The sequence below is a fragment of the Cetorhinus maximus genome, chromosome 5 (genome assembly GCF_964194155.1).
Source record: "Cetorhinus maximus chromosome 5, sCetMax3.hap1.1, whole genome shotgun sequence".
Taxonomy (NCBI): Eukaryota; Metazoa; Chordata; class Chondrichthyes; order Lamniformes; family Cetorhinidae; genus Cetorhinus; species Cetorhinus maximus.
The window spans coordinates 171534496-171550960 of NC_135883.1; the positions used below are offsets into that span (position 1 = coordinate 171534496).

The window sequence follows — 16465 nt, forward strand, 5'->3', positions numbered from 1 at the left end:
AAAGAGTGGAGTGGGGAGAGATGGTAAGTTTGTTAAAGTGCCACATGAAGGCCCTACTAAATTGAATGGTGTCCAGCAGGACATTGAGATGGACTGAAAATTGGCACAGAGTGGTTTTAAATGGGCTGCTCTCAATAAGTGCAGTCCCTGATGCGGAGCCTCAGGGATCCATATCAGATCTCCTCCTGTATGTAAGATGAAAGCAAAATACTGCGGATTCTGGAAATCTGAAATAAAAACAGAAAACGCTGCAAAAAAGAATTAAGTTAACGTAAGGGAAGTAGAATTAAGACATGGCAGGGCAGCTCATTCACATGGAATGCATGTTCTGTAATATGTGCAAAATCATGGGCTCTACCGATGTCCTAGCGACCACATGTGCAGGAAGTACTGTCAGCTGCAGAAACTTGAACTCTGGGTTTCAGAGCTCAAGCAGTGGCTGGAGTCACTGTGGCGCATCCGCGAGGTTGAGAGCTAGATGGATAACACGTTCAGAGAGGTGGCCACACTGCCTGGAGATTGAGAGGGAATGGGTGACCACCAGGTGTCCAAGATAAGTAGGCAGGTATGCAGGAGTTCCCTGGGGTCCAGCTCACAAATCGGTTTTCTGTTTTGGCAGCTGCTGAGGACGCTGGCTCCTCAGAGGAGTGCAGTCGGAGCCAAGTTTGTGGTTCGGCTCGGCTGTACAGGAGGGGAGGAAGATGAAAGGAGGGGCTACAGTGATTGGGGATTCATTGGTTAGGGGAACAGACAGATGTTTCCGTGAGCATAGACGTAACTCCAGGATGTTATGTTGCCTCCTTGGTGCCAGGGTCAAGGATGTCACAGAGCGGCTGCAGGACATTCTTCTGGGGGAGGGTGATCAGCCAGAGTTCGCGGTCCACATTAGTACCAATGACTTAGGTAGGAAGGGGGATGTGGTCCTGCAATCAGAATTTAGGGAGCTAGGGAGAAAATTAGCAAGCAGGGCCTCAAATGTAGTAATCTCCGGATTGCTCCCAATAGGAGTATAAGGCAGATGAATGCGTGGCTGGAAAGATGGTGCCGGAGGGAGGGCTTTAGATTCCTGGGACACTGGGACTGGCTCTGGCGGAGAGGGCACCTTTACAAGCCGGATGGATTGCACCTGAACAGAGCTGGGGCTGAGTTCTTTGCGGGGTGTTTTGCTTGTGCTGTTGGGAGGGCTTTAAACAAACTCGGCAGGGGTGTGGGAGCCTAGGAAAAATATGAGGGGGGAATATCAAGGTGCACAAAACACTGGGAGGGACAGATAGCACTAGTATAGAGAATAGTAAATTAATAGGTAAAGTTAGGGTAAGGGAGAAGGTAACAAAATCTAAATCAGGGTTACTATGCATATACGTGAATGCACAGAGTATAGTAAATAAGATTGGGGAGTTACAGGCGCAGATTGCCGTGTGGAAATATCATGTTGTGGTGTTAACAGAGACCTGGCTCAAGGAAGGGCAGAACTGGTGTTAAATATTCCTGGCTGTTCAAAAGAGATAGGAAAGGAAGGAAAGGAGGATGGGTGGTGGTATTGGTTAAGAAGAGCATTGCAGTGCTGGAGAAAGAAGATGGCCCAGAGGGTTCAAGGACAGAATCAATTTGGCTAGAGCTAAGGAACAAAAATGGTGCAATTACATTGCTCGGTGTAGTCTGTAGACCACCAAGTAGTAGGAAGCACGTAGAAGAACAAACTTGCAGGGAAATTAGAGAGGGATGCAGGCATTATAGAGTAGTTATAATGGGGGACTTTAATTACCTGAATGTAGACTGGGACAGTGGTAGTGTAAAGGGCGGAGAGGGGCAAAAGTTCCTAGTTTGTGTTCAGGAGAATTTTCTAAAGCAGTGTGTGTCCAATCCAACAAGAAAAGACGCACTGTTGGACCTAGTTCCTGGAAATGAGGCAAGCCAAGTAGATCAAGTGTTAGTGGGGGAACATTTAGGAGACAGTGATCATTGTATTGTCTGTTTTAGGATGATGACAGAAAAGGACAATAGGCAATCCAGAGTAAAAATAATTAACTGAACAAGGGCTAACTTTGATGGGGCAAGAATGGAGCTGGGCCAGATAGACTGGAATGAAAGATTGGCAGGAAAAACTGTAGCTCAACAATGAGCTACCTTCAAAAAAGAATTGGTTCGGGCACAGTAAAAGTATTTTCCATCGAAAGGGAAAGGTAGGGCAAACAAGTCCAGAGCTCCCTGGATGAAAAAGGAGATTGAAATTAAGATAAAGAAGAAAAAGTGCACTTATGACAGGTGTCGGGTAGAAAATACAATTGAGAACTAAGAGGAATGCAGAAGCTTCAGAGGGGAGGTGAAAAAGCATATTAGAGAAGCAAGAGAGATTATGAGAAAAGACTGGCAGCCAGCACAAAGGGGAATCCCAAAGTCTTTTATGGGCATATAAATAGTAAAAGGGTGGTAATAGGAGGAGTAGGGCCGATTAGGGACCTAAAAGGGAATTTACACATGGACGAAGAGGCCACGACTGAGGTATTAAATGAATACTTTGCATCCATCTTTACCAAGGAGGTAGATGCTACCTAGGCCATGGTGACAGGGGAGGAAACTCTGTCACTTGAAGGGTTCAAAATTGATAAGGAGGAAGTGTTGAACAGACTATCGATACTTAAAGTTGACAAGGCACCGGGACTGGATGAGATGCATCCAAAGATATTGAAAGGAAGTGACAGTAGAAATTGCAGAGGCACTGGCCATAATCTTTCAGTCTTCTCAGGGGTGGTGCCAGAGGACTAGAGAATTGCAAACGTTACGCCCTTGTTCAAAAAAGGTTTAAGGATAAGCCAGCAACTACAGGCCAGTCAGTTTAACCTCAGTGGTGGGCAAGATTCTAGAAATAATTGTTTGGGATAGAATTAGTAGTCACATGGAAACATTTGGGTTGATAAGGAAGAGCCAGCATGAAATTCTAAAGGGGGAATCGTGTTTAACTAACTTGGAGTTTTTTGAAGAGGTAACAGAAAAGGTTGATGAGGGTAATGCTGTTGATGTGGTGTACATGGACTTTCAAAAGGCATTTGACACAAGTGTCACACAACCGACTTGAGAAAAGTTATTGCTCATGGAATAAAAGGGACAGTAGCAACATGGATACAAAATTGGCTGAAAAATAGGAAGCAGAGAGCAATGGTCAATGGATATTTTTCAGACAGGAGGAAGGTTTGTAGTGGAGTTCCCCAGGGGACGGTATTGGGACCCTTGCTTTTCCTGATATATATTAATGATCTAGATCTTGGTGCTAAGGGGACAATTTCAAAGTTGGCAGATGATACAAAGCTTGGGAGTGTTGTAAACTGCAAGGAGGATGGTGTGGAACTTCAAGAGGACATAGACAAGTTGGTGGAGTGGGCAGATAGGTGGCAGATGAAGTTCAATGTGGAGAAATGTGAGGTGATGCATTTTGGTAGGAAGAACATGGACAGACAATATAAAATAAGGGGTGGAGTTTTGAAGGGGATACAGGAGCAGAAAGACTTGGGTGTATATGTGCATAGATCATTGAAGGTGGCAGGACAGGTGGAGAGAGTAGTTAATAAAGCATATAGTATCCTAGGCTTTATTAATAGGGGCATAGAGTACAAGAGCAGGGAGATTATGCTGAATTTATATAAGACACTCATTATATCTCAGCTGGAATATTGTGTACAGTTCTGGGCACCATATTATAGGAAGGATGTGAACACATTGGAGAGAGTGAAGAGGTTTACAAGAATGGTTCCAGGGATGAGAAATTTCAGCTATGAGGACAGATTGGAGCGGCTGGGAGAGAATGCAGCTGAGAGGAGATTTGATAGATATGTTCAAAATCATGAGGAGGCTGGATAGAGTAGATAGGGAGAAGCTGTTCCACTCATAAAAGGATCAAGAACAAGAGGGCATAGATTTAAAGTGATTTGCAAAAGGAGCAAGTGTGACGTGAGAAAAAACTTTTTCATACGATGAGTGGTTTGGGTCTGGAATGTACTGCCTGGAAGTGTGGTGGAGGCAGGTTCAGTCAAGGCATTCAAGAGGGGATTAGATGATCTTTTGAATATAAATAATGTGCAGGGGTATGGGGAAAAGGCAGGGCAATGGCACTAGGTCATAATGCTCATTTGGAGAGTCGGTGCAGGCATGATGGGCCGAACGGCCTAAGTCTGTGCTGTTAAGATTCTGTGAAAATTTCAGGTCTGGCAGCATCTGTGGAGAGAGAAACAAAGTTAAAGCTTCAAGTCTGTATGACCCTTCTTCAGAGCTAAAATAGAAGAATTTCTATTTTAGCTCTGAAGGAGGGTCATACAGACACAGAATGTTAACTTTGTTTCTCTCTCCACAGATGCTGTCAGACCCGCTGAGATTTTCCAGCATTTTCTGTTTTTATTACTCCTCCTGTATATGTTTGCTGATGAAAATTGAGCACAAATAGTCATTACTAGGTGTGCTGATAGTACAAAATTGCACTGGATTCAGGATGTTAGAAAGACTTTTAAAAAATTCATTCCCATGTCAAGACATTGCAGGCATGTGCTGCCATCACTAGTTTCCCTGTAGGTGATGGTGGCTCTTCAATGCCTGCAATCAGTGTGGTGACACTGTCGCCAGTGTCATCTCTGCCAATTACCTGAAATCTCTGTCCTCTGGTTTTGACCCTTCTACCAATGGAAACACTTTCTCCTTTCATATTCCATTAAAACAACTCATGTTATCAATTCCCCCCAATTGTCTCTTTCGAAGGGAAACAACCTCAGTTTCTCTAGTCATTCCGCAATATCGCGATCTTTCATTTCTGCTGTCATTGAAATTAATCTCCTCTATACTTTCTTGAAGGCCTCACCAACATCCCTAAAGTGTGCTCTCCAGGATGGCCACCAATATTCCAGCTGGGGCCTAACTGATGACTTAAAAGGCTTGGCATAACTTCCTTGCTTTTGTGTTCAATAAAGCCAAGGACCCTATTTTTAAAAAAAGAGTCGGTTCAACTTGTCCAGTCAAGTACACACACTTCCAGGTCTCTGCAACCACTTTAAGATTGTCACATTTAGCTTATAATTTCTCTCTTCCTTCTTCCTATCCAAATAAATCAACATACTTCTTGATGTTATATTTCATTTGCTTTATGTCTGCACACTTCACCAGAATGTCCATATTGTTCTGCAATCTGTTACTAACGTCCTCATTGCTTACTTTGCTGTGCCCTGTGACAATGCAAGGAGTGGAATGCCACAGGGATCTGTGCTGGGGCCTCAACTATTTACAATGATGGGGCCGAATGTATGGTTGCTGAATTTGCTGATGTCACAAAGATAGGTAGGAAAGTAAGTTGTGAAGAGGACATAAGGAATCCGCAAAGGGACAAAGATAATGACCCTAAGACATGAAAGAGATCATAAACTGTTAAATCAACCCTTACATTTTTGCCATAAACCAGATGCAATTCACAAAGCCTCCTTCAAAGCATCTTTCAAACCTGAAAGCTGTACCACAAAGAAACTTTTTCTCTCAGAGGGTCTTCAGTCTTTGGAACTCTCTTCCCCAGAGAGCAGCGCAGTCAAGGTCATTGAATATTTTTAAGGCAGAGGAAGTTAGATTCTTGGCTAACAAGGGAGTCAAAGGTTATTGGGGGTAGATGGAAAATGAAGCTGAGGCCACAATCAGAGCAGCTATGATCTTATTGAATGGTAGAGCAAGGTCGATGGGTCCAACAGCTACTTCTGCTCCTAATTCATGTGTTTATATGTTTTATACCCAAGTACAGGTCACAAAAAGAGTAGTGGTCCCAAAACTATTGGGAAACAACACTGCACACTTCCCTCCAGTCAGAAAAATGACCATTCACCATTACTGTTTCTGGTGCTTAAACAATTTTGTATCACACTGCCACCATACTTTTAATTCCACTGGCTTCAATTTTGCTAACATGCCTATTTTAGGCATGTTAGCTTTATCAAACTCCACTTCAAGGTCTATATGCATATAAAGTGCAATACCCTAGTCACTCCTCATCACTACTTAAAAGAACTCAATTAGCTTTGGTCTCAGTTTTGAAACAGGGATATACTTAGACCAGCAGTTCAGAGAAGGTTCACTGGACTGCATCCTGGGTTGCAGGGGTTGTCTTACAAGGAAAGGTTATGCAGGTTGGGCCAGTGCGCATTGGAGTACGGTGATCTTTTTGAAAAATTTTGACAGGATAGATGCGGAGAGGATGATTCCCCTTAAACAGTGTATAAGTAGGGGGTCCCCCATGAAAGACTGAGATGAGGATGAATTTCTTCTCTCAGCGGGTTGTTGCTGTTTGGAATTCTCTTCCATAGAGAATAGTAAAGGCGGATTCAGTAAATATATGCAAGGGTGAGTTAGACAGATTTCCGATCACCAAGGGAGTTAAAGGTATAGAGTGCAGTCAGGAGAGTTAAATCTCCAGTCAGACCAGCCACGATCCAAGTGAATGGGAGAGCAGGCTCATTGGGAGAATGGCCAACATATGTTCTTGTCTAATGGGTTTGTCAAACATGATCTGCTCTTAAATGTTTGCTTGCTTCCTTTTCTACACCCATATTTGTCCAAGCGCCAATTATTTTAACTGGCATTATGGTCTCTGAAAGTTTCAAACCAGCATCAGGCTGATTGACGTGTAGTTAGGTGGTTTATCTCTCTCCTCTTTCACCAATATCAGACTGACTAACCTGTAGTTACCAGGTTTATCTCCCTCCTTTATCACCAATATCAGACGAACTGACCTGTAGTTACCAGGCTTATCTCTCCTTCTTCACCAATATCAGAATGACGGACCTGTAGTTACCAGGTTCATCTCCCTCCTTTATCATCAATATTAGACGGACTAGACTAAATTTACCAGGTTCATCTCTCCTCTTTCACTAATATCAGACTGACTGACTGATCTGGAGTTAGCAGGTTTATCTCTCTCCTCTATCACTAATATCAGAATGGCTGACCTGAAGTTACCAGGTTCATCTCTCTCCTCTTTCACTGCTATAGGACTGACTGACCGGTAGTTATCAGATTTATCTCCCTCCTCCTTCACCAATATCAGGCTGAATGCCCAGTAGTTAGCAGGTTTATCTCCCTCCTCCTTCACCAATATCAGGCTGACAGACCTGCAGTTACCAGCTTTTTCTCTCTCCTATTTCAACAATATCAGACTGACTGATTGATCCATAGTCACCAAGTTTATCGATCTCTTCTTCGCCAATGCAAGTCTGACTGACTGGTAATTACCAGGTTTGTCTGTCTCCTCCACCACCAATATCAGATTGACTGACTCACCTGCAGTTACCTGGTTTATCTCTCTCGTCTATCACCAATATCAAATATAAGTGACCTACAGTTAGTAGGTTTTTCAGTCTTATTTTGGGGTGAAGGGGATCAAAGAGTATGGGGAGAAAGCGGGAGCAGGCTATTGAGTTGGATGATCAGCCATGATCATAATGAATGGCGGAGCAGGCTCGAAGGGCCGAATGACCTACTCCTGCTCCTAGTTTCTATTACCATTATCAGACTGACTTACGTGTGGTTGCCAGGGTCATCTATCTCCTCTTTCACCAATATCAGACTGACTGACTGACCTGTAGTTACCAGGTTTATCACTCTCGTCTATCACCAAAGTCACACGGACAGACCAGTAGTTGGCAGGTTTATCTCTCTCCTCCATCACCAATATCAGACTGACAAACCTGTCGTTACCAGGTTTATCTCTCTCCTCCATCATCAATATCGGACTGACTGACTGACCTATGGTTATCAAGGTTTACCCCGCTCCTCCATTAGCAATCTCAGACAGACTGACCTATAGTTACCAGGTTCATCTCCCTCCTCTGTCACCAATATAAGAATGACTGACCTGTAGTTACCAACCTTATCTCTCTCCTCTTTCACAAATGTCAGACTGACTGACCAGTAGTTGCCAAGTTTATCTATCTCCTCCTTCGCCAATATCAGGTACATTGGCTGACCTGTAGTTAGCAGGTTGGTCTCTCTCCTCTTTCACTGCTATCAGACTGACTGACCGGTAGTTACCAGGTTTGTCAGTCTCCTCCTTCACCAATATCAGATTGATTGACTCACCTGCAGTTACCTGGTTTATCTTTCTCGTCTATCACCAATACCTGACGTAATTGACCTATAGTTACCATGTTTATCTCCTTCCTCTTTCACCAATAGCAAACTGACTGGCCTGTAGCTTACAGATTTTTCTCTCTCCTCCATCACCAAAATCAAACTGACTGACTTATAGTTACCAGGTTTATTATGCTCCTCCATCCCCAATATAAGACTAACTGACCTGCAGTGAGCAGGTTTATCTCTCTCCTCTTTCACTAATTTCAGACTGACTGACCTGTTGTTAACAGGTTTCTCTCTCTCCTCCATAACCAATATCAGACTGACTGACCTGTAGTTACTAGGTTTATCTCTTCTGTCACTAATATCAGACTGACTGACTGATCCGTAGGTACCAGCTTTATCTCTCCCCTATTTCACCAATATCAGAATGGCTGACCTGAAGTTAACAGGTTGATCTCTCTCCTGTTTCACTGCTATAAGACAGACTGACCAGTATTTTCCAGGTTTGTCTGTCTCCCTCTTCACTAATATCTGATTGACTGACTGACCTGCACTTACCAGATTTATCTCTTTCGTCTATCACCACTATCAGGCAGACAGATCGGTAGTTACCAGATTTATCTCCTTCCTCCTTCACTAATATCAGACTGACTGACCTGTAGTTACCAAGTTTACCTATCTCCTCCTTCACCAATATTAGATTGATGGACTGCCCTGAAGTTAGCAGATTGACCTCTCTCCTCTTTCACTATCAGGCTGTCTGACCTGTAGTTCGCAGGTTTCTCTCTTTCTTCTATCACCAATATCAGACTAATTGACCGATTTGCATTTACCTCGTTTATCTCTCTCGTCTATGACCAATATCAGATGTAACTGACCTATAGTTACCAGATTTCTCTCTCTCCTCTTTCACAAATATCAGACTGACTGACCAAGTTACCATTTTTATCTCCTCCTTCACCAATATCAGACTGACTTACCTGTAGTTGGCACATTTACCTCCCTCCTCCATCATCAATATCAGACTGACTGACTTTAGTTAGTCTGACGTTTATCTCTCTCTCTTTCACCAACATCAGACTGAAAGATCCATCGTTCCCAGGTTTATTTTCTTCCTCTTCGCCAATTTCAGACTGACTGACCTGTAGGTAGCCAGGTTTAGCTCCCTCCTTTATCATCAATATTAGACTGACTGACTGACCTGTAGTTACCACGTTTATCTCTCTTGTCCATCACCAATATCAAACTGACTGACCCATAGTTACCAGGTTTATCTCTCTCCTCTATCACCAATATCAGACTGATTGACTGATCTGCATTTACCTCGTTTATCTCTCTCGTCTAGGACCAATATCAAATGTAACTGACCTATAGTTACCAGGTTTATCTCTCTCCTCTTTTACAAATATCAGACTGACTGACCTGTCATTAACAGGCTTATCTCCCTCCTCTATCACCAATATCAGACTTATGGACCTGCAGTTACCAGGTTTATCTCTCTATCCTCTATCACCAATATCAGATTGACTCACGTCCAGTTACCATTTTTATCTCTCTCCTCCATCACCAATACCAGGCTGACTGACTTTAGTTAGAGCGTTTATCTCTCTCTCTTTCACCAACATCAGACTGAATGATCCATAGTTCCCAGGTTCATCTCCTTCCTCTTTTACCAATATCAGACTGACTGACTTGTAGTTACCAGGTTTACCTCCCTCCTCTATCACCAATATCAGACTGACTGACCTGTAGGTACCAGGTTTAGTTCCTTCCTCTTTCACCAATATGAGGCTGACTGACCTGTAGTTACCAGGTTTATCTCCCTCCTTTATCATCAATATTAGACTGACTGACTGACCTATAGTTACCAGGTTTATCTCCTTCCTCTTTCACCAATATCAGACTTATTGACCTGTAGTTAGCAGGTTTATCTCTCTACTTCATCACCAATATCAGACTGACTGACTGCCCTGTAGTTAGCAGGTTTATCTCTCTCCTCTTTCACCAATTTCAGGCTGACTGACTGATCTGAGGTAGCAGCTTTATCTCTCTCCTATTTCACCATCATCAGACTGAATGAATTTAGTTGTACGTTTATCTCTCTCTCTTTCACTAACATCAGACTGAATGATCCATAGTTACCAGGTTTATCTCTCTCCTCTTTCACCAAGGTCAAACTGACAGACCTGTAGTTACCAAGTTTACCACCTTTCTCCTCTTTCACCAATATCAGGCTGACTGGCCTGTAGTTACCAGGTTTGTCTCTCTCCTCTATCACCAATATAAGAATGACTGACCTGTAGTTACCAGGCTTATCTTTCTTCTCAACAAAAACAGAATTACCTGGAAAAACTCAGCAGGTCTGGCAGCATCGGTGGAGAAGAAATCAGTTAACGTTTCGAGTCCTCACGACCCTTCAAAGGGTTGTGAGGACTCGAAACGTTAACTGATTTCTTCTCCACCGATGCTGCCAGACCTGCTGAGTTTTTCCAGGTAATTCTGTTTTTGTTTTGGATTTCCAGTATCTGCAGTAACTTATGGCTTTTTGTTTTTATCTTTCTTCTCTTTCACCAATATCAGGCTGACTGACCTGCAGTTACCAACTTTTTCTCTCTCCTATTTTAACAATATCAGACTGATTGATCGATCTATAGTCACCAAGTTTATCGATCTCTTCTTTGCCAATGTTAGTCTGACTGACCGGTAGTTACCAGGTTTGTCTGTCTCCTCCTCCACCAATATCAGATTGACTGACTCACCTGCAGTTACCTAGTTTATCTTTCTCGTCTATCACCAATATCAGGCTAACTGACCTATAGTTACCAGGTTTAGCTCTCTCCCCTTTCACCAATATCAGACTGACTGACCAGTATTACCAGAGTTACCTGTTCTGTCAAAGAGTCATACGGACTAGAAACGTTAACTGTTTTCCTCGCCGCAGATGCTGTCAGACCTGCTGACTTTTTCCAGGTATTTTTATTTTTGTTCTGGATTTCCAGCATCCGCAGTTTTTTGCTTTTACCTCTCTCCTCGTTCACCAATATCAGACTGACTGACTGACCCATAGTTACCAAGTTTATCTCCCTCTTTTATCATCAATATCAGACTGACTGAACTGACTGACTGACCTGTGGTTACCAGTTCATCTCCTTCCTGTTTCACCAATATCAGGTTGATTGACCTGTAGTTACCAGGTTTATCTCTCCACTTTTTTAAAACGCACAGTTTGCAAACCTCCAGTCCTCTGAGATCACTCGCATATCACATGAGGATTATCAGATTTCTTTCACTTGTCATGGGGATGAGTGTGTTGCTGGCAAGGCCAGCACCTTTCCTTAACTGTTCTTGAGAATGATATTGTGGCTCGATCCTCTGCAATCCCTGCTTTTCATTTTTATCCAGACCCGGTAAACTTTCTACTTTTGAATGCTATTGTTCTCTTTCCTTGTATGGGGGTGTTGCTGGCAAAGTCAGCATCTGTTGCTCAACTGCCAGCCTTCTAATTTCTCTGCCTCTCCTCCATTACTCTGACATTAACTGCATCGTCTTCAGTGAAGACAGATTCAAGTTACTCATTTCGGACCTCAGTCTTTCACAGGAAGATTTTTTCCTAACTAATCGCCATCACATTTGATTTTACTCCCCTTTTACTATTCATTTTTATAAAAGACTTTTGGATTTACTTTTATCAAGAATCTATTCTCAAATCCTCTTTGACCATCTTATTTCCTTTTGCAGTTCTCCGCGTACCTCCTTTAATCAACTTGCTTCTCTTTATGAACCTGACATTTATCATCAGCTGACTTTTTCTCTTTTATTTTACTCTTTATATCTCGGGTCATCCACAGACCTCCAGCTCTGCATGCCCTCCTTTCCTTCTCGTCTAATCTACTCCTGAATTATCTCTCCTTTAAAGGTCTCGCATTGCTCTTTTACTATTTTACATGCTTATTTTTGATTCCAATCCATTTGAACCAGATCCCTTTTCAGCTTCCGATGTCGATTTGTGTGTGATTATGCTCCTGTGAAGTCCCTCAAGATCGTTCCCTATATTAAAGATGTACTTTAAATCCAAGGCGCTGTTACTAATAGAAAACAGAAAATGTTAGAAACACTCAGCAGCAAAGGCAGCATCTGTGCAGAAAGAATCAAAGTTAGCAATTCAGGTTGATGACCTCTCATCAGAACAGTCAACAGGCTTGAAACATGAACTCTGATTCTATCCACAGATGCAGCAATACCTGCTGAGCATTTCCAGCACTTTCTGAATTTATTTCAGATTTCCAAGGTTGTTTTTATTGGGTTATAACTTCCCCGCTCCAGGGCAGTGCACCTGAGGTGTACGCCAAAGATGTGTTTGGGAACCAACACCCCCGGCAAGTCGCCAGGTAAGGATTGCACGGCAATTGTCCGAGAAGTTCGAACTTCCTTTGGGCAATTGCCCTGCACTGGGAGCCATCTGAAAATGTGATTTAAATCGCAAACTTCAGGTGTAATACTCTTAGAGTAATAGTTACCCAGAAAAAGTTAGAAGAATGCAAACCACTTAACTTCTGGGTAACTATTGTACTGACCTCCCCCGGGCCCTCTCCCCTAACCCTCCTCACGCCTCACCCCACCACCACACTGCCCCCACCCCCCCACCCCACCCCATGCAACTACCCCTAACCCTCCGATCCCCATGCAACTACCCCTCCCATGACTCCCCCAGTATCCCCTGGGGTTGGGCTGCCACCCAACCATCTGGGCCTGACGCGACTCCGTACCCTCGCCCTTCCCAGGACCGGCCCAAACCTAGCCCCATCCCACACCACCCTATCCCTCTCTGACCCGACCTCACCATACCACCCCTCCCCCCACCCCATCCGCATGGCCAGACCCAACCATACTTGGAAGAAACGAGCGTACTAACACACTAATGAACTGCATCAAACAGGAGCATCATATCTTCACCATAAAATAAAGAAAACTAGTTCAGAATCAAATACAAACGATTGTTTCCGACAGTAATTCCATAGCATATGAATATGTGGAAGATCTCAGACTTTTTTAAACACTCATCATGCAGACAGCACCATTCCAAAGAAATTGTAACACTTCATATCGTAACAGAAAATAACTTACTTGATCCTGTCTCCATCGGAAAGAGATTCCTGTTAAGAAAGCAGAGGTGTAACAGTTAGAACAATTACACCCATCTAGGATTGACATAAATGTTCCAATTATTTAATGGAATCCACAACAGTTTCTCTTGGATTCTCGAGTAAATAATGTGTTTCTGCATTCGTAATTATTCCACAGTCAGGCTGATCCCTCTTGACCAGTGCCTCTGGTTCTGAAGGCTGATCCCTCTTGACCAGTGCCTCTGGTTCTGAAGGCTGATCCCTCTGGACCAGTGCCTCTGGTTCTGAAGGCTGAACCCTCTGGACCAGTGCCTCTGGTTCTGAAGGCTGATCCCTCTGGACCAGTGCCTCTGGTTCTGAAGGCTGATCCCTCTGGACCAGTGCCTCTAGTTCTGAAGGCTGATCCCTCTGCACCAGTGCCTCTGGTTCTGAAGGCTGATCCCTCTCGACCAGTGCCTCTGGTTCTAAAAGCTGATCCCTCTGGACCAGTGCCTCTGGTTCTGAAGGCAGATTTCTCTGGACCAGTGCCTCTGGTACAGGGTGATATTCCTGTTTGTTGCCAAAAGATAAGCTAGCTGAATGACTGAGCCTGACTTCCTCTCCCACTTTGTTCATTCTGACTCCAATTTGATTGAGGAGAATGGAAAGCAAACAAGCTTGTAATGCTGGCTGCACCAACTGGTAGACAGCATGTTATCCGGCTTTATAGTCCTTTAGTCAAAGCAACTGATTAATGGTGCTAAAGTTCTTCTTCTGTCCTGCATTTCGTTGCCAGGCAACAATGAGGACTCTGACTGGAACAATATGCAGGCAGAGACTGTGAGACGATTTAACTGAATGTAGACATTTGGCACAGAGGAGTTCAATTACCAATTACAAAACTCCAAATCACTTGAACTCACTGGTCTGGACTAGACACCCACACCAATTATGCAGTCAAATCAGTGCAGAACTTGCAAGGAAGAAAGCTGTCTGTTCATAGCACCCTCGCCTTTGAATCAGAGGGTTGTGGGTTCATGTCCCACTCCCGGAAACCAAGAACTGTGATTGTACTCGAAAGAATTGCAATCTGTGACTGTTGATAACTCGAAAGAGTTTCATCTGCGCAACTCAATTTGGTTCTGGTTGGTGCAATATTTGAAAGCTGACTGGTTGTTATTGTGGGCAGAATTAGTAATGATTATTTACCTCGATTCCTATAATCAGATTAAACAGATCCACTCATCTCCAAGGCAGACAGGTCAAGTGACTTTTTCTAGAACCACTACTGTTTGAGATATACATTAATTACCTGAAGGCACAGGGCACAATTTCACAATTTGCAGATGACTTGAAACTTGGAGTGTTGTAAACAGTGAGGAAGATAGTAATAGACTTCAAAACACACAGAGGCTAATGGAATGGGTGGCAGATGAAATTTAATGCAGACAATTGTTGGATGATGTCAGAAGAATGAGGAGCATCAGTACATGTTAAATGGCGCAACAAATTGTATTTGTAATAGGACCTTTAATGTAATAAAACATAAGTATTATCAAGCAACATTTGACACCAAACCACATGAGGCAATTTTTTGAAAAAAAATTTGTTCATGGGATGTGGGTGTCGCTGCCTAGGCCAGCATTTATTGCCCATCCCAAAATGCCCTTGTTCAGAGGGCATTTGGGGATGTTTAAGAGCCAATCACATTGCTGTGGGTCTGGAGTCACATGAAGGCCAGACCAAGTAAGGACGGCAGATTTCCTTCCCTAAAGGACATTAGTGAACCAGATGGGTTTTTACGACAATCGGCAATGGTTTTGTGGGTATCATCAGACTTTTAATTCCAGACTTTTATTGAATTCAAATTTCACCGTTTGACGTAGTGGGGTTCGAACTCAGGTCCCCAGAGCATGACCCTGGGTCTCTGGAATGCTAGTCCAGTGACACTACCACTATGCCACCACCTCTCCCAATTATTTGGGCCAAAAGCCTGGTCATAGAGGTAGGCTTATTTTAAGGGATATCTGAAAGGAAGAAAGAAAGATAGAAAGTTGGAGAGGTTTGGGGGAGGAATTTCAGAGCTTAGGACTTAGGCAACTGAACCAATGGTGGAGCAATTGAAATCGGGGATGTTATAGAGGCCAGAATTGATGAGGGCAGATATTTCTGAGGGCTGTGAGGCTGAAGAAGATTAGACAGGAAGGGGGTATCAGACCACAGAAAGATTTGAAAACATGGATGAGAAGTTTAAAATCAAGATTTTCCTTGACTGGGAGCCAATGTGGGTCATCAAGCACAGGGCTAATAGGGGGACTGGACTTTGAGAGAGTTAGGACACAGGCTGCAGGGTTTTGGATGAATGCACATTTACAGGGGGTAGAATGGGAGACACCAACTTGGAGTGCATTGGGATAGTCGGGTCTAGGGGTGACAAAGGCATAAATGAGAGATGCAGCAACAGATGAGTTGAGGCAGGGACAGAGTTAGGTGATGAGGTGCAAACAGGTAATATTAGTGATGGAATGAATATGTGGTTGGAAGTTCATATCGGGGTCAAGTATGATACCACGATTATGAACAGACTGCTTTAATCTTAGACAGTTACCAGAGGGAGGCCGTAGCTAGGGAGAACGGGGGTTGAAAACAATGCCTTCAGTCTTTGCAATATTAAATTGGAGGACATTTCTGCTCATCTAGTACTTGATGTCAGATAAGCAATCTGATAGTTTAGCAAAAGTGGAGTCTTCGAGAGAGAGAGGTCATGGTGAGGTTGAGCTGGGTGTCATCACATGAAAATGAACACTGTGGTTTCAGGTGCTATCACTGAACGGCAGCATAAAAATGACAAATATGAAGTGGGAGGGGGTCAAGGTTAGGACGTTGTAGGACACCAAAGGTAAATGTGTGGAGGCAAGAAGAGAAGCCATTGCAAGCAACTTTCTATCTACGGTTAGATAAATAAAAATGGAACAAGATGAGAGCAGTCCACCCAGCTGGGCAACAGTGGAGAGGCATTGGAGGAGCATGGTGTGACTAACCATGTCAAAGGCTGCAGAAAGGTCAAGGAGGACGAGAAGGGCAAGTTTAACTTTGTCACAGTCACATTGCACGTCATTTGTGATTTTGATAAGGGCCTTTTCAGTTCTGCGGCAGGGGTGGAAACCTGTTTGGAGGGATTCAAACATAGAATTCCAGGAAAAGTGTAGAGGATACAATGCATTCAAGGACTTTGGAGAGGGAAGGGAGATTGGAGATAGGATGGTAGTTTG

The 16465-nt window shown here is 43.4% G+C and overlaps 1 protein-coding gene across 3 annotated transcripts in view; it reads right to left on the reverse strand.

Annotated features, from left to right (window-relative positions):
- The window catches only part of tjap1 (tight junction associated protein 1 (peripheral)), a 305890-nt gene that overhangs the window by 126626 nt on the left and 162799 nt on the right, over positions 1 to 16465 (reverse strand). For all 3 annotated transcript variants that reach the window (XM_078542797.1, XM_078542800.1, XM_078542799.1), the window contains one exon: positions 13216 to 13244. In XM_078542797.1, the coding sequence (XP_078398923.1) occupies positions 13216 to 13244 (29 nt within the window). The remainder of the gene's footprint in view (positions 1 to 13215; positions 13245 to 16465) is intronic.